Raw genomic sequence first — 27,496 nt, forward strand, 5'->3', positions numbered from 1 at the left:
AAGATATATGGCATAAGAGGTGGTTGTGTTTGTTTGTTTGTTTTTAGCTTTGATAGTTAAAAAGATGATACCCTAGGCTTCAGTCAAGCTTAATGACATGGCATTTTTTTTCTGAGTAGAAAGTCCTATGTATGTCCACACATCCATCACATGGATGTCCTGGGAACCAGGGTGTGATGGAGCAGTGTGCAGGGCTCTCACAGTCGTGGCCAGTTCACATTGTTTTCTTCCATTTGAATATTACCATTTGGGTTCATAACAGCTGCACATGTGAAAAATGACAATCATTTGAATTCAAGAGTGAAAGAAGGAAAACAGGAAACTCTAAATGACCTTTTGGGTTAGGTCATCTAAAAATAGATAGGAGCAGCTTTTTAGAATCAAATTGCTCTCCCAATAGAGTGACTCATTAAATGTTTGATTTGCTGCTATATTAATTGATTCAATCAGAGTGAATCATGTCCTGTGTTTTATTAAATTGCCTTAACATAATATACAACAGATCCTGTGACACTTCTGTGTCCCTCCTGCCACTTTAAGCAGTGCCCATATGATTTATGATTTCCATATGGAAACCAGGATTGATGCTGGTTCAGAAAACATATATTTTCATACAGAATACTTCCAAGTCCTTCATTTCTCTTAGTTAAATTACTTGGCATCCCAAAAGTATTTTTTCAACTTTCAGAACTTCAGAAAATTTCTTTCTTCTGTCAAAAAGAATCACTTTGGGGGAAAAAAGGTTTAAAAATAGCTGCTTTGTTCCAGTTAATAATGTTCCTAATCAGAGCACAAGGGGGATAGGTTTTACCATAGCCTAAGTCTGGGAGCTAGGTCCCCACTCTACAGGATATTTTCAGATGATGCCATATGTTTATCGACGTAAACTCTGGTGATAGTCAGGTCTAGCACCTTTCTTTATGCTGAAATGACATCATGCCATGTTTTATTGTCCCTCCCTCTCTAGATGTGTTACGACATGTGAGCTGTGAAGTAGCCCCTATAGAAGAATAGTTGATACAACTTCATTCTGTGTCATATTAAATAACAGTTGAAACATCAAGTATTTGTTACTATAAATTAAGGAGGGATGGCTTAATGGTACCTTTGAAAGGACTGTCACACCGCAGTGTAAAACATGATCTGGGTTGGAGGTGTGAGACAACAGTGGAGGGAGGAAGCCTCAATCCAGATGCATGATCACTTTTTTTTGCATCTATTAAAAATTTTTTTTAAAATTTGTTTTAATTGGCGGATAATTACTTTACAGTATTGTGATGGTTTTTGCCATACATCAACATGAATCAGCCATAGGCATACATGCATCCCCTCCATCCTGAACCCCAGCCCCCTCCTCCCTACCCCATCCCTCCAGATTGTCCCAGAGCACTGGCTTTGGGTGCCCTGTATCATACATCAAACTCCCACTGGCTATCTATTCTACATATGGTAATATATATGTTTCAGGGCTTTTCTCTCAAATCCTGCCCGCTCCTTCTCCCCCTGAGTTCAAACATCTCTTCTTTACATCTGTGTCTTCTTTGCTGCCCTGCACTTAGTCCTGGTGAAAGTAAGGTCCAGGATTGGGACCGAGGGAGCTGGTGAAAAAGGCGGCATGCAGGAAAACAGAAGAGGAGGAGGAAGTCAAGGAGATGTGAGGACAGAGAATCAGATGGGTCATTTAGGTAGACATCCACGTCACCTGGGATGATGGTGGCCAAGGGTTCTGACTGCCAGGATAGAAGATAGCGATGAGCAGGGGTGCCAAGGAAGCTTGCAGCCCCAGGTTTCAGCCATGCAGTGGGAGGGAAGGATCTGGAAATTGCTGCAGGGAGCTGAGAGACCAGCACATCACCTCCAGGGACTCAGGACCACGGGGAGGCAACAGAGACAGTCTGCAGTGAGGATGGCAGGGGATGCCGTCTCCTCAGAAAACACAGAAAATAGATCAGAACAGGACACACACTGTCCCTGGCCCCAGAACATTGACTCTTGGTTAATGTCTTTATGGTTTGAAAAACCCATTATCAGTTTTATAAACAGCTATCAGCGCAGAGTCCGTAGGTTTCCTTTTCCCTCCAAGAGAAGAGGTTCGAGCCCACAGATAAGCCTGTGCCCAGCACTTTATTTACACAAAAAGGAAGGTTTTGCTAAACCTGGTTGGGCTGAATCCTCGATTTTACAATAACCACATTTCGAGAAGCAATTATATGCAAGGAACCCTGCCGAGAACTTTCCAGCGACTAGACACAAGTTCAGGGCATGGAGAGATCTATTTCCTCTCTCAAGCCTGAGAGAGTTCTCGGGAGAAAGCAATGAGAAATTAAAGAGATCAGATCAAAACACTACCACTGAAAGAATACATAAACTCAGCCAGGGAAGAAAGCCTATTAGAAATAAAAACCTGTTATAGGTGGCTACATCTCTTCAATGGAAAGAAAAGAGAAGTGAAAGAGTCATTTGGGGAGAATGACTTTATGTATTCCATCTGCTTCATTTGTATTCCATGATTCCAATTTACAAGTAGAGCAACAGACTTTTAGATATGAAACATGACAGATACCGAAGGAAACCATATTACTTCTTTTTTGCCAAGGATATTAGAAATCTCTAGCCAAAGCTGGTTGGTTCCTTTATGTGGATAAAATGTCTCAAATAGAAATCAATACTCCTCATGTCATATTAAATCCCTGCTATGAATATGCCTACTTGAGCAGACACAGGTCATTTTATACATTCATCAATGCCCTTTCTGCTGTTACTACTCTCCAAAAGTTTTTATGTATTCCAAATAGCCATCAGCCTTGCCATACACTTGTTCCTAGACTTGCCCCAACCTTTTTGAAGGAAAACTATTTGATTATTCCCATAAACGAGGTAGCACTGATAGACACAATAAATCCTGAGCTACCTGTTTGGTTTCTAATTTTGCTAGTAGTGAAAATGACCTTTTACCAGTAGTGACTATTGGATCTTGCTACCCTGTCCACATTGATCCTCAAAACAAATGCCTAAATTATTTTTTGTATCATCATGTGCCAACTAGTTTGGTGATAGAGGGTGAGAAGCATCTTCTGAAAATCCAGAAATGTGGAAGTTTTGATTTTTCACTTCAACGTAAATTGCATGTTTTGACAGAACAAGAGGTGCAGACTTTTCAAGTGCCATTTCTGCTTTTCCTGCAGATTTGAGTACTAGCCCAGTGATGTTCAAGCTGTTGCCATGGATCAAAGAGGAAAACCTTTTAGAGCCTCTTTCCACCTGATTTAATGTTCGCCTTTTCAACCTTTTAATTGTTTTCCCTTGATCATTCTGGTTTTATTCACAAGGGTTATAAAAACAAGGGCGAGGCTAGACTCCAGTTTCTGCTGCTAGGAGATGTAATTTTGAGCCTCAAAGAAATAATCCATTTAATTTAATTATTAATGCTTTTCAGCATGAATTTAAAATATTACCAATAAAATGCCTGGCCCTAAGGACTGGTGTGCTTACAATGTGTGTGTATACAAATGGATTTACTCTAGAGATCCAGAATGCAACTGTCTCCATCTCCATGATCCTCCTTCCCCAAAACTGTCCTTCCTAGAGGATGTAACAAATTATATCCTGGGCCCTTCACCAGATGGTCGGTGGTGAGAATCCACTTGTGTGTGTGGCCAGGAGGATGGCTTGAATGTAGATCATGAGAGTGACAGCACAAACCCAGCAATTGGAGGCAGCATGCGGGGACAAAAAACACAAAGAAAGAACTGAACAAACTCCTTCCCCAGCTGCTCCTCTGCCTCTTGGGTTGTCATTTCAGCCGCGGGTCTTTGACTTGGAACCTCGAAGTATAACCACTTACTTGAATTTCAGGCTTTCTGCATCTCTCTTAACAGCCCGTGTGGTGGTGGTTTAGTCAATCAGTTGTGTCTGACTCTTTTGAGACCTTGTAGACTATAGCCCACCAGGCTCCGCTGTGCATGGGATTCTCCAGGCAAGAATACTGGAGTGAGTTGCAATGCCCTCCTCCAGGGGCTCTTCCTTACGCAGGGGGGATCGAACCCGGGTCTCCTGCATTGGCAGGCGGGTTCTTTATCACTGAGTCACCAAGGAAGCCAGTATGGCACATGATAGACTCAATTATAATTATTTATGTATCTGATTCTCTACTCCCTTACCCTACCCCACATTCTGAAGCCTGCATGAGCATACTCCCCACTGCATAGCTTGACATAGTACATATAGGTATTCACTAAGTGCCTGTTTTTTGTTTGTTTGTTTTTGTTTTTTAATTTTCATTTTTACTTTATTTTACTTTACAATACTGTATTGGTTTTGCCATACATTGACATGAATCCACCACGGGTGTACATAGACACTAAGTGCCTGTTGAATGAATGCATATGCACAGAGTCTTCTCAGGCCTTGTAAGCTTTGGGGGTTCTTGAGACATCCATCAAAGACTTAAGTCTGTAAAATGGTGTACTTATGAGGGGGCTTCCATGAGAGCTCAGTTAGTAAAGAATCTGCCTGCAATGCAGGAGACCCCAGTTCGATTCCTGGGTCAAGAAGATCCACTGGAAAAGGAATAGGCTACCCACTCCAGTATTCTTGGGCTTCCCTTATGGCTCAGCTAGTTAAGAATGTGCCTGATGCTGGAGACCTGGGTTCAATCCCCAGGTTGGAAAGATCCTCTGGAGAAGGGAAAGACTACCCACTCCAGTATTCTGGCCTGGAGAATTCCATGGACTCTATAGACCATGTTCATCCTATCAGAAATGTCACCTTTCTCTATAAAGTTATTTCCTTTAAACATTCTTGAGATACATGGAGAAAAGCTGGAAGCCTAGATTTCTAAAACCCTTGCTCTTTAAACAAACTGACTTTCTTTTACTGCGATAGAAACTTTGGCCTCTCTGACAAACCCAAAAGTCATCTCCGTATTTTTTGGATGGATCAGTTCTTCAGAAAACAGTCATTTGAATATGTCTGCCCTTCGATCTGCAACGTGACTGAGAGTCTTCCCTGGTCTGCTCTTCCTCTGTAAGTGAATGTTTGTTCTTTTGATTCCAGAGTTCATCCCACAAGCGTTTGGAATGCCCTTATCCCAAGTTATCGCAAATGACCGGGCCTATAAACTCAAACAGGACTCGCAGAGGGACGAGCACAAGGATGCCTCCGATTTTGTGGCTTCCCTCCTCCCGTTTGGAAATAAAAGACAAAACAAAGAACTCTCAAGCAGTAACTCATCTCTCAGCTCCACCTCGGAAACACCAAATGAGTCAACGTCTCCCAATACCCCGGAGCCGGCTCCTCGGGCCAGGAGGAGGGTGAGTTGGCCACTGTTTTCTCTGACACTGAAGTTAGGACAACGGAAGAGTTCTAAGGTTATTCTCTGAGTCTTGGCTTATGTGAAAACTGGAAATATAGTTTGTGTCCAAGAATCTGTCAACAACCCCATTCAGGGAGAATTTGCACTGGCCCTGAGACACCTGACACACCCTCACAACCTTTCCCTGATCCCTTTCAAAGGTATTGGGTGCCTCTCCTTGGTTACCCATGATATTCAGAACATTCTACAACATCACCACTGATCCTGCTCTAGTGTGATCTTCTGTTGTTACCAGAATTTCCTGTGAGACTGTGAGGCTTGAGGGCAGGGCCAAGTGTTTTTGTTAATCTCTTCATCTCATCTAAGAACTATGCCTGGCCAAGTACATTTGCACCTGTGGCTCAGATGATAAAGAAGCTGCCTGCAATGCAGGAGACTCAGGTTCGACCTCTGGGTGGGGAAGATCCCCTGGAGAAGGGAATGGCTACCCATTCCAGTATTCTTACCTGGAGAATCCCATGGACAGAGAAGCCTGGCAGGCTGCAGTCCATGGGGTTGCCAAGCATCGAACAGGACTGAGCTACTAACACTTACTTACACTTACTTCATAAACAATGAGATTTTTCTTATCAATAGGGCGTGAGTTTTTTCTCCAACATAACTGTAGAAACACACACACACACACATATCCTCTTTCAAATCAATGCTGTAATAACATGGTAGGTGGTGCTAGTGGTAAAGAGCCCGCCTGCCAGTTCAGGAGATATAAGAGACATGGGTTTGATCCCTGGGTCAGGAAGATTGCCCCGGAGGAGGGCATGACAACCCACTCCAGTATTCTTGCCTGGAGAATCCCATGGACAGAGGAACTTGACGGGCTGCAGTTCATGGAGTCACAAAGAGTCAGACACAATTGAAGCAACCTAGCATAGCACACAATAATATGGCTCCATTTATTAAGTGAGTACCATGTTCCAGGCACTGTGCTATTATTTACCACTTCAGATTTCACATTTCATTCCAAGAAAGCTGAGTTTCTAGTCAAACTGGTTGATGATTAGCTGAATCAGGAGATAAATATCTCTGAAACTTCCTGGGTCATTAAGAGATCTCTCCTTTTCCTCTTGCCTGAAAGCCCAAATCTTTGCCATCTCCAGCCATCAACTCCTACCCTAGTTAAAACCCCAGACACTTCCCAGTTAAAATCCACAATGCTCAGTCAGCCTCCAATATTTAGAACCTCTCCAAGATTCAGGGGCACCTGAGCCACCCACCGCTGTTTCCAGCATTTCCCTGTGTTTAAAACTGAAGAAATGACAGCATCCTGGAATATTTGAATTTGCATGATGGAAGTGTTCTTCCAGTCCCATGATAATCTCTCAGACTGTGTGTATAAGTCTACAAGGCAATGACACCAAAATGCCATGTATGAGCTTTCTGAGACTCTAGAGCCCAGGCAATGGGCCTCCCCAGTGCCCTCCCCTCTGTCCAGGCCTTGCTAGGACACCAGCTGCCAACTTCTTCCTCTAGGTTTCATCAATGAGTGGGTGGCCATACAGACATCATTGGTGCCCTGTGCCCTTACCCTCAGCTCTTACCATTCCTAGCGTGCCAGCCCTCTTTCCACCTGTCACTGACCTCATTTCTTGGCTGGAGGCTCTCTCTGATGGCCAGAGACACCCACCCATGCAGATGACAGCCTGCAAGTAGGAAGACATTCATGTTACCTCCCTACCCCTACCAGAAGTTGCCCTTAATCAATGACTCTGGAGACTTGTGGTAAGTACTTCAGCCCCCTCACTCCTAAGCGGGAATAGCTCTGAGGTACATGACCTACATGATCGTCCAGGTCCCCAGGGCAGTCGGGCTCCAGCTGCCCACAGGCTTGTCACGGGCTTGGCGGGGCTCCCTCCGCTGGCTGCCTTCACTTCCCTTTCTCATTTCCCCACTCCCTACAGCTATCTCCTGGGACTGTCCCCTAATAAAGCACATTGTGCCACTTCTGGGGAAAACCAAACTAAGACTGTTTATGGAATCCTATTTTAAAATCTACTTTCTAGAGCCATAGTTGAATTGTTGTTTGTTTTTTTTTTTTAAATTCACAAGCGTTCTCTGACTTTACCTCATTCATCAAGTATGTGATTTTTTTTTTCTTGTTTCAAGGAATGAAGTGGTTGGGTCAAACTATTTTAATTGTATGTTTGCCATCTCTTGTCTTCCATTTGGAAAAAGTTGTCTATTGTTGAAATTGTAACTCTCGGTACCTTACCCTATGTCGTGAAGGTTTCCTAACTTTTTCAAAAGGTGTTTGGTTTTTTCCTTTTAAAATAGAAACAGCACAATTAAACAGTATAATTTTAAGTGGGCAAAAGTATTTATTGGACAGCATTGGGGGAAGCAGTTTTTATTTTCTCCATCTGTACTCTTTGTTCATGTCTGTGTATAATTTGCAGGGTGCAATGTCAGTGGATTCTATCACCGATCTTGATGACAATCAGTCTCGACTGCTGGAAGCATTACAGCTCTCCTTGCCTGCTGAGGCTCAAAATAAAAAAGAAAAAGCCAGAGATAAGAAACTCAGCCTGAATCCTATTTACAGGCAGGTCCCGAGGCTGGTGGACAGCTGCTGTCAACATCTTGAAAAACATGGTAAGCAGACTTGAGTGTCAGCAATCAAGTACTTTCATGTATTCAAGCATCATTCATTTAAACACCCAATTTCAATTCTATATTCATTTGATCAGGCTCTAGGTCGAAACTTCCTTTGTGAAGAAAGTTTACATAGTGTTGGCATAAGCCCAGTAGGGATAAACAAGATATGGCGGGGGGGGGGTGTGTGTGATAAACTTGATGATATTCAAACTCCCTAGAGCCAAAGAGTCCTCAGAAGTGACACTGGAGACAGGAAATTGAAGGGAGGACAAGGTGTGTTGGGCTGGGTTATCCTCAGGGCCTCCTTTAAACAAAGCAGAGCCACTTCTATGTTCTTTACATGTTGAGGTTACTCAAGGCTTCCTTTAAAAGAAAGAATCAACTTCTTTAAAAAAAAAAAGATTGGGAAACCATTCCTTAAGGGAATAGAAAATATGTAGTTTTGGACAATAGTTTTCTATATTGTTATTTGCACTTTTGTGGAAAGATGTCCACTTAAAATTTCTTCATCGTGCCCCTTTTGGCAACTCAGTTCCACTTTATATGCTGACTTTAAAGCTGTGTATGGTTCTTTAAAATCTTTGTTGAACTTTAGACTTTTGGCTCATCAAACTGCCATGTCTACGACCTGAATTTGTTTGCTATAATGTTAGCATGAATTTTATGGAATGAGAAGAGTTTATTAATTGCTTCTTTTTTCCAGTTTTATTGAGAAATAATTCACATACATCACTGTAATTACCTTTTTACTATAAAAATGATGTACTCATCATAATAAAGAAAACAAACAGAAAAAGAAATCCTCAAGATATACAGACATAACTACAGTAACATTCTCATCTATTTCTAGTAAAAGTGGGGCTTTACAAAAATTAATCATCTTGTTATATATGGAAATCACTAGATAACATGAGTGACTTAATATAATTAATATGTATTAAAACTTTGCTTATGCAAAATTTTAATATGTAGATATATGTGTGTATGTTCATGTGTTTGTTTATCTGTCTCTTCTCCTTAGAAGATAAGCTAGACATCAAGAAAAGTATGTTAGATATTTGGAATTCCCAAAACTTAGTATCACGATAACAATGTAAATGTTCAATCAGTATTACATGAACAGAATTATTTTTCAAAATAGCTTAGCAAGTAAAGAGTTCAGTACCATGAATACATAAATTCAGCCTATACTTTACTATGAGGTAGAAAAAGCAACTCATACTTTTATAATTATAATTTTTCCTTGTAAAGAATGTACAGAGTGAACCGTAAGGTACTTTAAAGAATTCTTTTTTTTTTTTTACTTTAAAGAATTCTAAATGAGAAAATTCTACTCCAGTCATGTGCCAATCTACTCCAATCATCCAAAAATGCAGTGACAGGTTGCATAACTGCTTTTGTGAAAGAAAACTTGGCATGTCTTTATATTTTCTGTTGGAAAATAAATTTTCATGAATTTTAATTTGTGAAATAGCATTTCCTTTAAGATTACTGAAAAACAGGGCAGTTCGTGTTTTCTTGGGGCAGAGGGTGGCATGGGAAATAGTTACAGTGCACTTTAGGGCCAAGGAAAGAAGATACCTGCATGATCTTTCAAGGTCCTGATTCTGTTCTGAGTTTCCATGATGCTTAGACCAAATGGCTCTGGAAAAAATAAGAGACAGGCTCAAATTCAAACAGATATTAATCACAAAAAAAGAGCAAACTTCAAAAGCAATTTTTGTAAGACTTTATTTGCCAGTTTCTGAAATGGATAGCAGAGAGTTTGAGTCACTTTAGCCTTATAGATATTTGTCAAAGATCTTTTCATTCTCTCTCAAATCGGTCTTGGACTTGCACACACAATAATAAAACAAAACAAAAAAAAATGGAGAGAGAGAAAAAAAAAGTCTTGGACAGTAGTCTTGACTCCATCTATATTCATGTACACTACCCTTCCCCACTTTTACTTCACCAAATGCTTTCTCTACTATTAGGCCAAACTTCCTTAACCATCCTTGCTTTCTCTGAACTGCACATTTCAAACAGAAACAAACAAACAAAAAACCAAACAACATAACAAAGAGTCAGACTCTCTTCTGTCTCTCGATTTAGGCTGAGTTGAGGCGGGGGGTGGGGGGGTGCCAATTTATTATGCCTGCCCTCGTTACTTGAATTCTCTAAGCCTGGGATTCAAGTGCCTGGGGTCTAGTTTCCATTCCAGCTTCTGAGGAAAAGGAGAGAAAAGTGATTGCATCAATTTCTAGGACAGGGTTTAGCAATGTCACATTTCTTTGCCAGATCTAGGACTTTTTTGATGGACACCTGTTTTTTATCAGTGACTGTCTCAAGTCAAGGTTACTGAATGCCTGGACTGAATCTTCTTGAGGAAAATGACTCTAAAGCTTATATCAGAGAATGGCATTGGCTATCTGAAGGCTGTCATCTGCTCTGCCTAAAAATTAATTAATTAAAAATTTAGATTATAATCAATTGATACATAGAAATTACAGTAATCAATCACTAGCTATTAATAGTTATTTTCAAAATCACGGTCACCTTTACTGAGTGGAAAAGTACTATAATTGAGGAAATAATGACATAGAAATAGACATTTCTGCTCAGACTGGAGGAATTCAAGCAAAAGAATAGTCTCACATGGGAAGAAAGTGCCCTTATGTGATATCTCACTTATGTAGAAATTTCAGCTATTTGGAAACCAACAAGAAAATAATGCAGCCAGAATTAAAATTGTGAAGCCATACGATTATAATAAGGGCTTACCAAGTGTCTCAGTGGTAAGAATCTGCCTGCCAATGCAGGAGACATGGGTTCGATCCTTGGGTCAGGAAGATGCCCTGGAGAAGGAAATGGCAACCCACTCCAGTGTTCTTGCCTGGAGAATCCCATGGACGGAGGAGCCTGGTGGACTGCAGTCCATGGGGTCACAAAGAGTCAGACACGACTGAACAACTGAGCACAGCACAGCACTATTAAAATAAAGTTTTCTGTTTTGCATGGAAATTCTCATTTACACCAGTCAGGGCCTATATCTCTCTGTAGGTGCCATATACAAGTCTATGTATTTTATATGCATTGATTAATTGAATCATTGAACAACTTCTGAGGTGGATACTTATTATGCTCATCTTGTAGGTGAAGAAATATAATTCTGTGTTTGATTCTAATATCTTTATTATGTTGTTTTCAAGTCCCCACAGAGGTTAGAAGCAATAAATTAGGCTGGGGGTTGGCTGGACTCAATTATAAGGCAGACAAATTGATGGCAACAACAAGGAAGGAACAGAAGTCTTTTGAGAACAGATGCAGAGCAAAAATTCCACCCAAGAGCAGAGCACCAAGATGTACTTGTGCAAATCAGCAATGACTAGCCTCTCAGCATGGTTCTCTCAAATTGTTCTGGAAATTCAGGATAACGCATATAAGATATAAAAGTGATAAAAATAGTCCATTTTTTGATATTATATTTTTGAATATTTTTACATATTATATTTTCTAACTGAGAAACTCTAGAAAACCAACTTTTAAAGTCTTATACCTAATACACAATGTGGCAAGACCATAAAATAAATATACAAAAATATATCCACATCTTATATAAGAGCAATAATATTATGTACTCTACCAATAAAAGGGACTTCCCTGGTGGCTCAGATGGTAAAGCATATGTCTACAATGTGAGAGACCTGGGTTCTACCCCTGGGTTGGGATACCAATAAAATAATTCATTTATATTAATATCAGATGTACAGTATAGCTAGAATACCTGAAATAAGAAGTAAGAAACTTCTGTGAAAAAAAACTGCAAGCTTTACCAAGAGACATTAAGGAATTAAGAAACAAAGTAAGGTGTCTACTTTGTTTCAGGATGGAAAGAAATAATGTTATAAAGATTTTAAACTTTTTCCAATTTAATTATATACTGGACTAGTCAGGACTCTTTCAGTGGCAAGAGAAGAACCCAGATAAAAATAGATTAAGCAAAGCACACCCCCCCTCCCCCACCAAAATCCCATTTACATACTGGGAGTCTGAATATTTTATCTAGATTCAGGATCAGGCGGATTCAGGATGCAAATGGTGTCTGCTGGCCCGTTTACTATGTTTTCATGGTCTGTTGGCTCTCACACCAGCCCTCTTCATGTAGCAGCAAAACAGACACGGGCAGCTACAATCTGGCATTGCCCTTATCCCAAATGAAGAGAAAGTAAGCCAGCAATGAAACAGTAAATGTAAGTGATGATCAGCAGTGGCAGTGACTGATGGCTTGCATAGGAAAATAAGTCCTTCACACATTCTCTGCCCCCTCAAAAGAAGTGCGTAATAGCTCTTGTGAAGTATTCCTGCCCCCAAATTCTAAGCGGAATAAGAGAAAACTCTGACTCTATCTCTTTAGAAGAAATAAAGGGGAGAAAGGAACATATAAATGGCACTGCAGATTGTCTTCATCCAAACATTGAGGGAATCTACTGTGGGAAATCAGTGCTATATCTTCATCAAACCAATAATGTCAAGGAAAATGTATATACAGCGAGGGGGGAAACATACACATTAAGAGACTGCAAGGCGCACCAACCAATCACAGTTGGTGAACCTTATCTGAATGTTGACTGGATATTTAATGATACTGTGGAGCTATTGTTGACCTTTCTAATTTGTGATCAATTGTTTAAGAGACCTAATTTTTTGGAGCAAGGCTTCTCGACCTTGGCATTACTGACATTTAGGACTAGATAAATCTTCTTGGTGCATTGGCCCCATAATCCCACTTCTAGGACATGCTTTCAAGAGAATCAGAAGGGTAAACTGAGACAGATGTGCAGAGTTGTTCCTAATAGGCAAGTTATGGTATCAGAACAAGTGCATATATGTTGGTGAAACCTATATTGTCATTCAGAGGATAATATGAAGTGAATTTTGGCACATTCATGTAATAGGGTATTTTGTATCCATTTTAAGTAACATTTTACACAGAATTTTTACTGGCTTAAAAAGTTCTTGTGACATAATATTAAGTAAATGCAGCAGCATTTCCTCTCTCTATATATAATTTTTTCATGGAGAAAGACTGTATAGAAACAAGTCAAAATATTAAATCATTACTTCTGCATCAGGTATTTTTAAAGTATATCAGTTTTTACATTTTTTGCACATTATAGATTTTCTTTCATAAGTACATGCTTTAATTATGATCAGTGAGACAAGAAATATCTATCTTCAAATTGATAAAGGGCTGGAAATTCATAGAAAACTCACGTTTAATTCTTCTGAATGATGAAGAAAATGTTACAGTATTTTTTTCATATGGAGGAAGTGTGGAAAATACATAATACCACAAGAACAATGTTTAATCAGAAGATTTAATGTAAAATGACCCTGGTGCTAGCAGGGCTAACTTCTAGGTACCTGGTGAATCTAGCATGGCATAAATAAGCATCAGTGCGTGCTGTCAAGTCACCGTTACCCTGCATGTTGCAGCGCGGTATTGGCATTCTGTTTTATATCTAATTTGACTTGTTCCAGTTTGAAACCATAAAATAGGACTGAAGATTTTGTTTCCTTATTTGCAGGCCTCCAGACAGTGGGGATATTCCGAGTTGGAAGCTCAAAAAAGAGAGTGAGACAAGTAAGTGAAAAGCAGAGATGATATTGTACGTTTCACTTGACTTTTAGGTGAATTACCTTGTGCAAAGTTTGAGCTTATGCAAATTTATTTCTGAATATCTTTTCTACACCATCTCACCGATTATAGTATAATTGAGTCCCAAGAAGTAAAACGTGAGCTCAGAAGCTCAGAAAGATATAGGATCATACAATTGAAAGCACAAGGTCTATATGTGCCCCTGGCATGTACAACTAAACAAAACTAATTTATAAACATTTTATTGACACTGTAAATGCAGGAGATTCAGAGAGTACCTGATCAGTAAGTGAAAATAAATAGAAAACAATTATATAGTGCCCATTTCTACTAAACTGCAATATGAGTAATCCCGTTAATATCTTCTCTGTGAAAATGCTACATTTATAGCTTTAACTTCTCAAAAATAATTATATTAATTTTCTATGGAACCATTGATTCCCCGATTCATCTTCTATGTGGGGATTGTAACCCCTCAGTTTCCTTCAAAACTTTCCAGATTTCTTGCAAAAGAAGTTTGGTATTAGAGCTTCAGAAGCAGGTTCCTATGATTAGGCAGATATCTGTGTTCATGACAGCTTCATAAAAGACAAACCTTCCTTTGAGAAAAAAATTCATATGTTGGCTAACAGAAAATTAAAATATTATTTTCCCTCTGTTGGTTCCAATAGAAAGAAGTATGGAACCCAGAAATTCAAAAATGAAGCCAAATGAAAATAATTTTTAGTTGGATGAAGCTGAAGAAACGATATTTGTTCATATTATTGAAACTAAGTGAAATAAATGCCTTCTTGTGTCTTTTTCTGTCCAGACAAAAGGGGTTTTTCAAAAGAAGTATGTTTTCTGTTTGGTTGGTTGGTTTTATTTATAATAGTCACTTAAGAGACTACTGAACAACAGTTAGCATTTCACAATAGGACTAGCAGAAGAAGATGGCATAGTAACATTTCTTAGGCCTCCTGTGCAGAACTGCAGAATATTTTCAAAAACGTTACCTCACTGAATTCGCCCACCAGCTGAGAGACAAGCCCTTTTCACCCACTTCTGAGGCTTAGAGAGATAAAGACATTTAATTCAAGACACACCGTTTAGATCAAGCTCTTTCCACAATCCTTTCTTTCAGCACGTACACGCATGTGTGTGTGTGTTCTCGCTCAGAAAAGAAACACGGTATGTTTGAATGGTCACAAATAGGAGTGGTGCCAATGGAAGCCTTCTTCATTCTGGCTGCCTGGTGCACACTAAGGACAAGTGACCTGGAATTGATGAGCCATTCAGGACAGTAATGGCCATTCTTATCAGGTGGCTAGTGACAGACATTATTCCTCAGTTATATCTTTATTCACCCAAGGGAAAACCTTTGCATGGAGATTTAATTATGGACTCTCCAAAAAAAATTATATATATATAATTATATATATATAATATATAATATATATATAATATAATATAATTATATTATATTATAATATAATAATAAGTGGTCAGATTTCAAGCATGAAGTATGCTCCACCTCACCATTTGATGTTATTATATCACTTCGATAAGCCCCTACACTTTTTCTTCAGAACAACTGTCACAGTATCAAGAGCTAATTAGTGACTGATGAGATTACCAGTTTATCATCTGACTGAGAGCTGGAGAAGAGGAAGGGCTTTGCCTCTTGACTCATCACCGCACTTTGAGGACCTTTAACAGGGCCCGGTACCCAGCAGATGGGCAGTGCATCTGTCTTGAATGAGCGACAGAGCACGTGAACACTTACAAAAGTGTACTGCCTAGAGCAGATTCGTAAACTCACTAACTTATTTTAACATCAGAGAACAATACCTAAGAGAAGCTGAGCTGTCCAAGATGAAAGCAGGGTGTAGAGTTATGACTTCCTTCTGGCTATTGTGTTTTCCTACTGTGATAAACGCTAAAGGAGTGAGGATAATGATGAAGGCAGGCAATCTTCCTGGAAAATGTTAATAAAGCTACTTTGACAAATCTAAGGCAGATTTTATTTAGTTATTGTCACCCTTCAAGCCTCAGAGAAACAAATGGTTTCTCAGGGTGTTTAATTTCATTGTTTGCAGAAAAATCTCTTTGCTTCCTTGTCTAGTATTTGTGGAAAATGTCAGAATTCCAACCTGGTAAAACTGCTGACATGCAAAACTGCTATACAATGGATTAATTCCTCCCTCCCACAGTCAGAGTTGACCTAACCCCTTAGCTCTTCCTTCCAATCTTCTGGATGTCGTTATCAAGCCCTGCTGCTTGTGTCATTAACAGTAAACCCACTGATACTTTTATTTAATAATGTATTTCCTATGCGTGTGTGTATATATATATAAAAGTGAAAGTGTTAGTCACTCAGTTGTGTCGACTCTTTGTGACCCCCTGGACTGTAGCCCGTCAGGCTCCTCTGTCCATGGGATTCTCCAGGCAAGAATACTGGAGTGGATTGCCCTTCCCTTCTCCAGGGGATCTTCCTGACCCAGGGATCGAACCCAGGTCTCCTGCATTGCAGGCAGATTCTTTACAGGCTTAGCCACCAGGTGGCTATAGATATATACACATATATATGGGCTTATATGGGTTTCCCTGGTGGCTATATATATATATATATATAGTGAAACTAACACTTTCACTTCGTATATTTAGGGCTGGGTTTGCATAGACTCTATAGATCAAGGTCACATGTTGTTTGCTCCTCCTTCCTGGGGTCTGGGCAGGGCCTGGGTAAACCTACTCCTCGAGGCTGCATGTCACAGCCCTTCTTTTGCTGGGTGCTGAATGTTGAGGTGTGCTGTTCTGAGACTGCCACTGGAACCATTGTCTTTCCAGCTACGTGAGGAGTTTGACCGTGGGGTTGATGTCTCCCTCGAGGAAGAGCACAGCGTCCATGATGTGGCTGCCTTGTTGAAGGAGTTCCTAAGGGACATGCCAGACCCCCTGCTCACCAGGGAGCTGTACACAGCTTTCATCAACACCCTCTGTATGTAACCCAGCCATCTGCGGGGATGTCTTACTGGGATGTCCCACTCACTCATCAAAACCTTGTGCATATGTTTCCTAATAGCTATTTTGACCTGATTTATCTATCTCTAATGATCGGGCTATTGGGGGAATTTTCTGAAACTTACCCTAGGGAGAATTGGCAGGAAGAAAGTTGCCATGAAACAAATGGAAGTAGCCAAGAAACACTGGGCATGCCTTCAGACAACTCTAGGATAGTAGAAAGTGCTACAAACTGATGCTTTGGAGTAACAGAGAGGATTGAGTCCATGCCTAAAAATGAGTTTGCATTTCTGGAACCCAGAGTGAGAAAGGGGGACGGGAAATATTCCAGGCAGAGCCCAGAACCAGGACTTGCAATGTGGCTGGTTCAGGGCTAGAGGCATAGATCCCCAAAGGAGAACAGGAGGGTGACCGGGAGGAGGAAGTGGCTGGAACTGTGTGAGCCTCCATGCGTTCCTTCCTGCTGCAGGTGAGAGGCTCACAACAGAGAAGAAGACCCTGACTTTGTACCGGGTTTCGCTTATTGCCAACAAAAAGACTACCTCTTGTGTACTGCTCAACAGACCAGGGGCTCCAATCTGTTAGAAACTCAGATTTTAAAACATTCCCACATGGTTCACAAATGGGCTGTGATCCCTAAAGTTTGTGAGGATTTCCACCAAGGGAAGGAATAAGAAGAAAGTAAGGAAAATGAGGTTACCTTTCTCACCTGGATTAGAATGATTTCTGTGCGTGTTACATTTCCCCAGGTCGCATTGATCTTTCTATCCCTCATAGAACCTTACTGTTGAATTGCTAAACCAATGGTGGGGGGCAGGAATGAAAGGTGACTTGCCTTGCTAATCCCTTTCTGAAGACAGTTGAGCCAGAAGGGCGTGACCTCCGTCTTCACTTACTGAGAGCCCCTCTTCTTGCCTTGCTCAGTGCTGGAGCCAGAGGAACAGCTGGGCACCTTGCAGCTCCTCATCTACCTGCTACCTCCCTGCAACTGCGACACACTCCACCGCCTGCTGCAGTTCCTGTCCATCGTGGCCAGGCACGCCGAGGACAACGTCAGCAAGGACGGCCAGGAGGTGCGCCCCCGCTGCCGCCACGCATGCGCGCCTCTTCCTTTTTCCTGTTTTGAAAGGGAGAGCTGAAAAAGAATAAGGCGGCTTCTCTGGTGCCTCAGCAGTAAAGCATCCGCCCGCCAAGGCAGGAAACGTGGGTTCATTCCCTGGGTCAGGAAGATCTCCTGGAGGAGGGCGTGGCAAGCCACGCCAGTATTCTTGCCTGGAGAATCCCATGGACAGAGGGGCCTGCCAGGCTACAGTCCATGCAGTCTCACAGAGTTGGACTCGACGGAGCGACTAAACAACAATGCATCTCAGTGCCACCTGGTATCAGCTGCTAGAGACAGGTTCCCCGCAGTCCTCTGGACGCCTCTGGAATGTTCTTGTTGGACGTGGCCCCCAACCTGAGGCCTTAGGCTCTGGTGTTCTTTGGTGCTTCAAGGTATTTTCCACTTTCTCCCTTGAACAAAGGAGAGATGCTGGCCTCAATTTTAAGTGACCTATTCAGTTCAATTCAGTCGCTCAGTCGTGTCCGACTCTTTGCGACCCCATGAACTGCAGCACGCCAGGCCTCCCTGTCCATCACCAACTCCCAGAGTTTATTAGCGAGCAACTTATTTAATCTTAACCCTAACAGGAGACCTTCTTCCCTTTTTTGAAACCGTGCAGTCATACTTGTCCCTGACCTTTTATTCCCCAGGAGAGCTCAGACCCTTTACTATGCTAACATGCTTTGTAAATCAACAAGAAGGAGCCAAAGACATTCCAAGGTTACTTACCTCAGAAGCTTTCTATTTTAAATCCTATTAAGCAGAACTCACCTGTGTCATGGATTCATTTCTGTAATTGTCAGGTTTCTTTCCCTAAGGCCATGCTCATATGTAATTTTTTTCGCTTTAATCCAGAAAAGCAATTCTACCTTTCTTATCCTCATCGTCCCTATCAGTGTGAGAATAGAACTTCCCTGAGTTAGCCGTTTATCTCCATAGCAGTTATTAGTGAAACTCTGCTGGCTTCAGGTTTCATAATATGACACTGACACCTTCCTTCAGCCCACACTGCTCTTCATTGGATATACTATAATTCGCATAATTGTTAAGTAGTTATATTACCCGACTGGGTGTCAGCCTTTATTGACTATAAGCTATAGAATCATCTGCCTAATCACTGGGTTAAGGCAGAGCCCTGTCTGGGTTCCCAGTTACATGAAACGCCTCTCTGACATTTCTTAAGTACTATGTGTGAAGAAAGTCAGGTTTTAGGTGATTTAAGAAGGCACTGAGGAAAGCAAAATGTCCAGTGGAAATCACTTGTGCCTTTTTGGAATCATTTCCAGACTTTCTTTCAGTCCAAATGCTAAACAAGACTGCATTGCCTATGGCAAAGAAAAGAAAACATCCTTGCATGTGTGTGTGCTAAGTCGCTTCAGTCGTGTCTGACTCTCTGCAACCCCATGGACTAACACACCAGGCTCTTCTGTCCGTGGGATTCTCTAGGCAAGAATACTGGAGTGGATTGCCATGCCCTTCTGCAGGGAATTTTCCCGACCGAGGGAGCAAACCCACGTCTATTACATCTCCTGCATTGGCAGGCGGGTTCTTTACCGCTAGTGTCGCCCGGGAAGTCCCTCTTTCCCCGGGGATGATGGGGGTCCCACCCTGGCTGTAAATACTTGGTAGCTTTATAACTCACTGATTCTGTGTTCTTGGACAAATCTGTTAACCTCCTAAACCTGGACTTCCTTACCTAAACTTTGGACACAAAACTTCTTCAACTGGTACTGCACAGTCATTGAGAAAACTAGTTTATTGCAAGGTATAGAAAAATATGCTGGTAACAGCAAAGTTGTACGGGAAGCAAGAGATGACAAGGGTTTCTAGACACTCTTAACCTAAACCTTGAGTCAAAATGAAGGACCAGTAACCAAAAATTAGAGAGACAGAGGAAATATGAGGAGAGCATTGCTTCTGTGAAATGTTCAGAAGTTACAGGAAGATGTAGCCCACACAGCCATCTTGGACTAGAGGCTGCAGTGTGGGAAAGTACTGATGAGGTCTGAGAGGAAATTGGGCTAAGTTCCCAGAGTACTGAATGCCTTTGCCAGCAGTAGGTGGTTGATTCTTTTAAGCCATGAATCTTTGGAAGGAGTTGACTAAGGTGATATAATCTATGTTGTAGATTGGTTTGAGACAGGAGGAAAGTGAGTTATGAAGGTTTCATAGGAATAGGAATAGCAATGTGAAAAACAGCACCTCACATTATAAATGTTTCCATATAAGAGTGGCCTTGGTATCTGAATCGTGTATGTTCTGAGCACCTACTCTGTGTTCCTCTAAACCAGTGAGCATCATTCAGGAATTTTCTAATTCATGTTCCCAGAATGCCATGGCATCCTAGAAGGTGGAGGGGGTAAAAACACAAGGCAAATATAGAATTAGAAATCTCAACACAGAGTCACTGCAGAACTCCAGAGATGAAGTGATGAACATGGACCAGAAAAGTTAAGAATCGCTTTGCGGAGGAGATTGAATTTAAACGCCATATTAAAGGGTGTGCAGGGGTTGAGTAAGCAGGCCACATAAGTATGGCCTGGGAATGGGAGTTAGCTTAAAACCCCAGGGTAAGGGAGGAGGAATGAGAGAGAGGTTCTTTATTCATGATGTAAGTTGCTTTGTTATGAACAGGTAGAGAACTCAGAATGGGCACACTGGAGTGAGAGAAAAATTCAACTGTAAAATACAGTCAAAAAACCAAGCAGTTTTCAACTTTTGCTCTTACCTGTTTGTTAGTTTGTGCTAGGTGTGTTACCTGTCTCTTGGGCAGTTATTATGCATTGCAAAAGGAAGAAAAATGATGCAGAGGGTCAAGGAGCTTGGAGGCCCACACAGGCTCTGCCAGCACCTTACTATGTGAAATTGTTTTTATAAAACAGAGAAAGAGGAGGGAAAATAGAGTTGGGGTAGGGGGAGACTTGAACTTCCTCTTTTATAAGATGAATATCTTTTCTAATAGGTGCTTAAACTCCCATGCAGCAGCAGTGGCAGGGGGAGACCTGAACTTCCTCTTTTATAAGATAAATTTCTTTTCTAATAGGTGCTTAAACTCCCATGCATCACTAACGGGATCTTAAAGATGTCTAAAAGAAGGGCGTGAGAAAAATTATTGACCAGTAAATGAGTGCTTTAGGGGGAAAAAATAGTGGTATTTTATCAAATGTTTTGCTATCTTGGGTTTGTTTTGCTTTATTCCATTTTCTTCAGTTTGCTGTTTGTTTTGCTCCTTAGGGGAAAAGAGAAATTCCCAAATGCAAGAAAGATTTCATTTCCTCTAGAGAGAATATTGCAGGGACATCATGGAAACATCTAGAGCAGTGGTTTTCAGGTTATCTAAGAACTCCCTGACAAGGCATGGAATATGTGGTGTGAATGTATACTTTTTTTTTTCTTTTTTTTGGTGAGAGGGTCCATAGGTAGCCTCCAGTTCTTCAGAGAATCTTATGAGGCAAAAAGAAGTTACAAACCACCAGCACAGGGCTGGGATTATGGGCCTTTGATGAGATACAGGCCTCAAGGAAGTGGAAGCTTGGCTTTGGCTCTGTAGCAGGGTCAGTACCTGACTCTCCTCACCCTGGCCGGGCTTTGGAGCCAGTTTTCCCACGTGCCCGCTGTGCTGGCTCTGCCAGCAAGAGTGAGGGGCAGAGGCTGCCTGGAACCAGGCTCTGTGCATCCCTTCCCTTGTCTGTAAAATAATGATGACCGCGGCAGCGGCTTCATCTTGTGAGGAGTGAGAAGGAATCGCAACAGTCTGTGCAAAGCCCCTAGCCCAGTGACTCTACGTGCTAAACTTGAAAAATTTTTTCTATTTTACTGACATATAGCTGATTTATAGTGTTGTGTTAATTTCTGCTGTACAACAAAGTAATTCGGTTATATAGGTACATTCTCTTTCATATTCTTTTCCAAGATGGTTTATCATAGAGTAGTGGCTCAAGTAGGGCTTGCCCGGTAGCTCAGATGGTAAGGAATCTGCCTACAGTACAGGAGACCTGGATTCAGTCCCTGAGTCAGGAAGATCCCCTGGAGAAGGAAGTGGCAACCCACTCCAGTATTCTTGCCTGGGAACTCCCACGGACAGAGGAGCCTGGCGGGCTACAGTCCATGGGGCTGGAAGAGAGTTGGACCCAAGTTAGCTGTGAGCACGCATTGTATATATCTCCCTGTGCTCTCCAGTAGGACCTTGTTGTTTATTCCATTCTATGTTTGTTTACTTCTGCTAATCCAAAACTCCCAATCCTTCTCTCCCTCACCGACATGCTGAACTTTTAATAAATGTGAGCTATTCATATTCGGCTTAGAAATGATCTAGGATGCTTGTTTAGAGATAAATGTTTTCCTTGAATTCTCTGATAAATAATGGAGCAAGCCCAAGTGCACATCATATTAGCCAGTCATAGAGAAAGGTGATGGGGGCAAGCAAGAGAGAGAGAGAGATGCTGTAACATGGGGGACAAAGGTGGATGCCATCTGTAAGCAAATCTCCTTTCCAGTTTAAAAGACAATTAAGTAAAACCAACCAAAACAAAAAAAGTGTTAACAAACCACAGAATCGTGGTCTGCAGCTGGAATCTTGGTGCATTTTAACAGCGGGCTTGTGTTGCATTCCCAAAATAGCACCAGGAGGAGACAAGCGAGCGGAAGCAGGGTTCTGGATTGTCCTTATACTAAACATTCTTTGCAAAGAAAACAAATTATTCTATTTGATCATGTTGTCGTTGTTTTAATTAGAAAACCCCAGTATTACTTTAAGAGGGGAAGGGGAAGCATTCCAATTGCCTCTGAGTTTTAAAGGGATGAATTTGAAAATAGAGCACATTTGGTTTTATCCTCAGCCATGAGTTTCCAGGAAGAGAAATGAAAAGTAATATGAAAACTTGTCAAGTTTTATATCGATAAAATGAAACAAAGGAAAAATGGAATTGAACCATTGTACATAAAGGGCACTTTCTTAAAAGTTCCCAGTGTTTACCACATGAAATCATTCCATTTGGTGGCAAACTTGAAAACGGCCTTGCCTTCTAAAAATAACACACCCCTTTATCTTTACTTTAGTGGTAATGGTAAAGAATCCCCCTGCCAATGTAGGAGACCTAGGTTCGATCCCTGGATTGGAAAGATCCCATGGAGCAGTGAATGGCAACCCACTCCAGTATTCTTGCCTGGAGAATCCCATGTACAGAGGAGCCTGATGGGCTACAATCCATGGGGTTGCAAAGAGTTGGACACGACTGAGCTACTGAGCTCCCACGCAGGCAAGTGCCACGCTGGGCTTGCAGGGCTGGGTAGCCATCCACTCAGGGCTGCATGGGACAAGGTGGGGACTCCAGAGGCTGAGTCTTAGCTGTAAGTCAGGAATTGATTCTGTGTTTGAATTTTATGCTGTCTCTCGAAGAATTTTATACCTGTCTCTCGAAGGCCGTGCAGACCTTCCCAGGCAAAGGAACCTCCCCAGGCATTCACAGTTCCCATACTTACCTGGGCATTTATAGATTTTCAACAGATTTCAACAGGAGAAATAACTGGCCTAGATCAGTGGTTCTCAACCTGGAGCAGGTTTGCCCCTCAGGGGACACGTAGCGGTGACCTTCATCTGGCCCTCACCAGGCCTTCCTGTAGCACCCTCTGCCTTGCTGAGCTTCCTGGGGTGCCTTGGCTTATTTTATCTATTTCTGTCTTTGCATACAGTGTTCTCACCACTGTGGAGGTGCCCCCTGCACCAGCTCCTCTGTTTTCAGCCCGGCAAATTCTATTCTCCTTCAAGGTTTTGGGCAAATGTTGCCTCTCTTTGGAGTGTCTTCCCTGGGGCCTCCAGAGTTGATAGTTTCATACTTTATCCTCATGCATGCGTGCTCGGTCAGTTCAGTCGTGTCCAACTCTTTTTGACCCCATGGACTGTAGCCCGCCAGGCTCCTCTGTCCATGGGATTCTCCAGGCAAGAATACTAGAGTGGGTTGCCATTCCCTCCTCCAGGGGATCTTCTCGACTACTTGTAATTGATCAATTGCTTTTCTCCTCTAGAATGTGAACCCTTTAAAATAAGGAGTGGTTTGTGATCTTTGTTGAAAAAAAATTTAGAATAATTAGAATCCATGAAAAATGCCTCTATCTATGGTGGGTACTGAGTGGATGGAGTAATAAAGAGATGATGAGTTGATGGATGAAGGGATAGATAGAGGGATGGATAGATGGTCAGTCGAATCGATGAACATCAATATTTTTTGAGAGCAGACAGGATAGAAGTTTTATATAGTACCAGTTTCACAAAAACAGCATTCTAAAATTTTACTCAATATGCTTTTGATATGACCACTGAGCTATGAACTTCAAGATGTGAAGCAAAAGGAAAATGTGATGCCCTTCATGGATTCTGACAGAGATGATGTGGTCCTTGCAGAAAATAAAAATGAGAAAGTAAAAAGATTCTATCGATTATTTAACCACTCAGTGTTTTGAAAAGCAAAAATCACAACATTCTTGTATCCTCTGCTTCTATAGGTCACTGGGAACAAAATGACATCTCTAAACTTGGCCACCATATTTGGACCCAACCTGCTGCACAAGCAGAAGTCGTCAGACAAAGAGTTCTCAGTCCAGAGTTCGGCCCGCGCTGAAGAGAGCACAGCCATCATTGCTGTGGTGCAGAAAATGATTGAAAATTATGAAGCCCTGTTCATGGTGAGTGTCCCGTGTTTGGCAGGACATCTCAGTAAGCTGCCTGTTGATTGCCTCTTGGTGGCATAACGAAACAGGGACACCACCTTTTGGCTCATAGTACTGGTCATTGACTGAATTCCCTGGAAGCCAGGCAATTTCAGTAGGAATAGAAATGTACCTACCTATGACATCACTGTAAGTTTATGATTCCACGTTTAAACAAACATATCCAAATTATAAATTTCACTTCATTGTCTCCTAAACAATAGTCATGTTTTGGAGTCACTTGATTAATTGTATAGCAGTGTCCTTGCCCCCAAAATTGATAAAAAGACTTCTTTTTGGAATTATATGTGGCCCCCATGAATTCATGTATTTATAACTATCTTCAGCAATGGCCCCTCCTCCAAGGTCGATCGAAGATTCTGCTTCTTGCATGAAGCTCTACCTATCTTCCCTGTGTCTTTCTCACATCACTTTGCCATGTCACTTCTCTGTCCCTTGAACCCTATTACTGTTCCTATTGATGTTTCTCTTAACATTGTGTTGAAGTCATGTATGGCTATTTCCCCTAGTAGATTATAAACGCATTTAAAACACAGGCTGTGCCCTTGTTATTGCCTCTCTGTATCCTCTGTACAATTTTGGAAGGCTCTCCATCTAGCAGGCACTCAGTAAATATTTTTTTGATTTGTATTGAATTCCTGATTCCTGTTTTCCTTCAGAAAAACTTCATTGCTTGCTCCCACTTCCCTTGGATCATTAGAACAAATGCCAACTCTCTTCTGCGTCTATTCACCACTCATAGTACATATCAAAATTTGTAGGAACCTTCTTGATGGTTCTTCATACATTTCTTTTTTAATTTGCAAACACTCACTATAAATCTTACCTATTCCACTAGAGTCTTTAGTGGCTTTCTTCAGCTGAGTGTGCTAATTCCCTCTTTTGAATTTCCCTAATATTTTGTCTATGTTTATCAAAGGCCTTGCGTTAGATTTATTTCCATCCTTGTCTTATATCAGTTATTTTTGTAAATTTGAGAGCCAGTGGTTTAGAATATTTGCTTTCTCTGTTGCACCTTTGTGATCATGACCAAGTAATTCAGTATTCAATAAGCATCAATTTCAGTTTTGGGGAAATGGGGAAAAAATTAAAATATGACCTGTTTCCCAGGGTGGTTCCCAGAATCCTTTGATATGTGAAAGCATTCTGCAAACTGTAAAATTCTATGCAAATGTTCATCAATAATTGTATGATTTGGGCAACCCAAATTGGCTCAAATCTCAGCACTTCAGCACAATAGACACAAATATCACAGAAATTTTAATCAGATGTTTAGTGGACAGCCTTCCTGCTGGTGACATAGGGACCCCAGCTCCTTGCATTTTGAGACTCTTCAATCCCCTAGGATTTTATGGGCCAGACCTAAAAGGGACATCCATCTTGCCCACTCCAATGCCATTGGCCAGAACTCAGCCACAAATTGTACTTCACTGCAAGGGAAGTGGAGAAATGAATTCCTTCTGGATGCCCAGGAGGAAGTGAAAATGGATCTACTGCAATGAAAAGTTCACTGAAGTAGAAATGTGTCTTGCTCCTCTTTGAGTCTCTGAGGCACTGCCTATGTGTTGCATGCAGTAGACTCTCAAAAAAAAAAACATGGAAAATTTCATGAACTCTATATAATAAATTTCAGGGCTTCCTTGGTAGCTCAGTAGCAAAGAATCTACTTACCAATGCAGGAGATGCGGGTTCAGTCCCTGGGTTGGGAAGATCCTCTGGAGGAGAAAATGACAACCAACTCCAGTATTCTTGCCTGAGAAATCTCATGGACAGATGGAGCCTGGTGGGCTACAGTCCATGGGGTCACAAAAGACTTAACACAACTTAACAACTAAACAGCAACAACAATATAAATTTCACCCTTCAGCTAAAATCCTCGTAATTAATTACATATTTGGGTAAATCAGATGTTTGAATTTTTCAACATTTTCATCAAATTTTAAGTCACATATCATCTTGCCAAGTAGTCTTGGCATTGCTTCATGCTCTGTAGATTAAAAATAATAATAATAATACTGCTTGTCAATCTGAATTCCATTCTCTAAATTCTGTATTCTAAGCAAAGTTCTTTATGTGAAACCACAAACCATCAGACATTTCTTTTCGCCTCAGATACTAGCAAATTGCCTCATGGCCTCCTTCAAAGTCTAGTTGCTGCCATTTTGATTGTTCCATTCCTCTCCTTCCATTTCCTACTGCCTAGATTAGTAACAGCACCAGAAGAATGTCGATACTCAAGTCTTTCCCAGAGTTTTCCAGATCTCATCTCTGTCTGCCATTCCCTGTAGAGACTGATGTCAGAATTCTCTTGGGTAGCAGCTCATATTTGCGCTCCCCAGTTGTGATCTGTACTTCTCAACAAGGCCTTCCGTGGCCACCTTGTCTAACATACAGCCCACAACCATGCACGCACATCCTCACTTCCTATTCCCTCTCCCTGCCTTTTCCTCTTAGCACTCATCATTACTCATAAGGACTTTATTCATTTCTCTTGTTTGTGTTTCCCCGCTAGAATATAAGCTTTCTGTCAGAGTGAATTTTTATTCATTTCCATCTACTTTTTTTTACTGCATTACCCCTACACCTGGTACTTGGTGGAAACACAGGAAATATTGGTTGGATTAATGAATGACTCAGTGGTACCTCTGTGATGTATGATGATTTCCGTATTACTGATCCTTACTCCTTATGAAAAGGTATAGGCATGGAGAAATTAAGGCTACCTTTCTCAGAGTCAGTTCACCATTCACATAAGCATTCTTGATCTCCTTAGACAACCTTTGAGATTTATATATTGAGAAGAAGGACAATGAAGTAGGAGGACCTGACAAAGATCTCTAGCCTAGGTCAGCAAAAAGAAAACTGACTTTGCTATAGTCCTGTCTTTACTATACATGGCTTCCCTGGTGGCTCAGATGGTAAAGGATCTGCCTGCAATGCAGGAGACCCATGATCAATCCCTGAGTCAGGAAGATCTCCTGGAGGAGGAAATGGCAACTCACTCCAGTATTCTTGCCTGGAGAATCCCATGGACAGAGGAGCCTGGTGGGCTACAGTC

General features: G+C 41.3%; 1 protein-coding gene across 5 annotated transcripts in view; it reads left to right on the forward strand.

Moving 5' to 3' along the window:
• The window catches only part of ARHGAP6 (Rho GTPase activating protein 6), a 532,190-nt gene that overhangs the window by 476,159 nt on the left and 28,535 nt on the right, over positions 1–27,496 (forward strand). For all 5 annotated transcript variants that reach the window (XM_018043781.1, XM_018043782.1, XM_018043785.1 and 2 more), the window contains exons 4-9: positions 5,056–5,312; positions 7,768–7,963; positions 13,537–13,592; positions 16,437–16,587; positions 17,535–17,683; positions 24,214–24,393. In XM_018043781.1, coding sequence (XP_017899270.1) covers positions 5,056–5,312; positions 7,768–7,963; positions 13,537–13,592; positions 16,437–16,587; positions 17,535–17,683; positions 24,214–24,393 — 989 coding nt within the window. The remainder of the gene's footprint in view (positions 1–5,055; positions 5,313–7,767; positions 7,964–13,536; positions 13,593–16,436; positions 16,588–17,534; positions 17,684–24,213; positions 24,394–27,496) is intronic.

The sequence above is a fragment of the Capra hircus genome (assembly GCF_001704415.2).
Source record: "Capra hircus breed San Clemente chromosome X unlocalized genomic scaffold, ASM170441v1, whole genome shotgun sequence".
Taxonomy (NCBI): Eukaryota; Metazoa; Chordata; class Mammalia; order Artiodactyla; family Bovidae; genus Capra; species Capra hircus.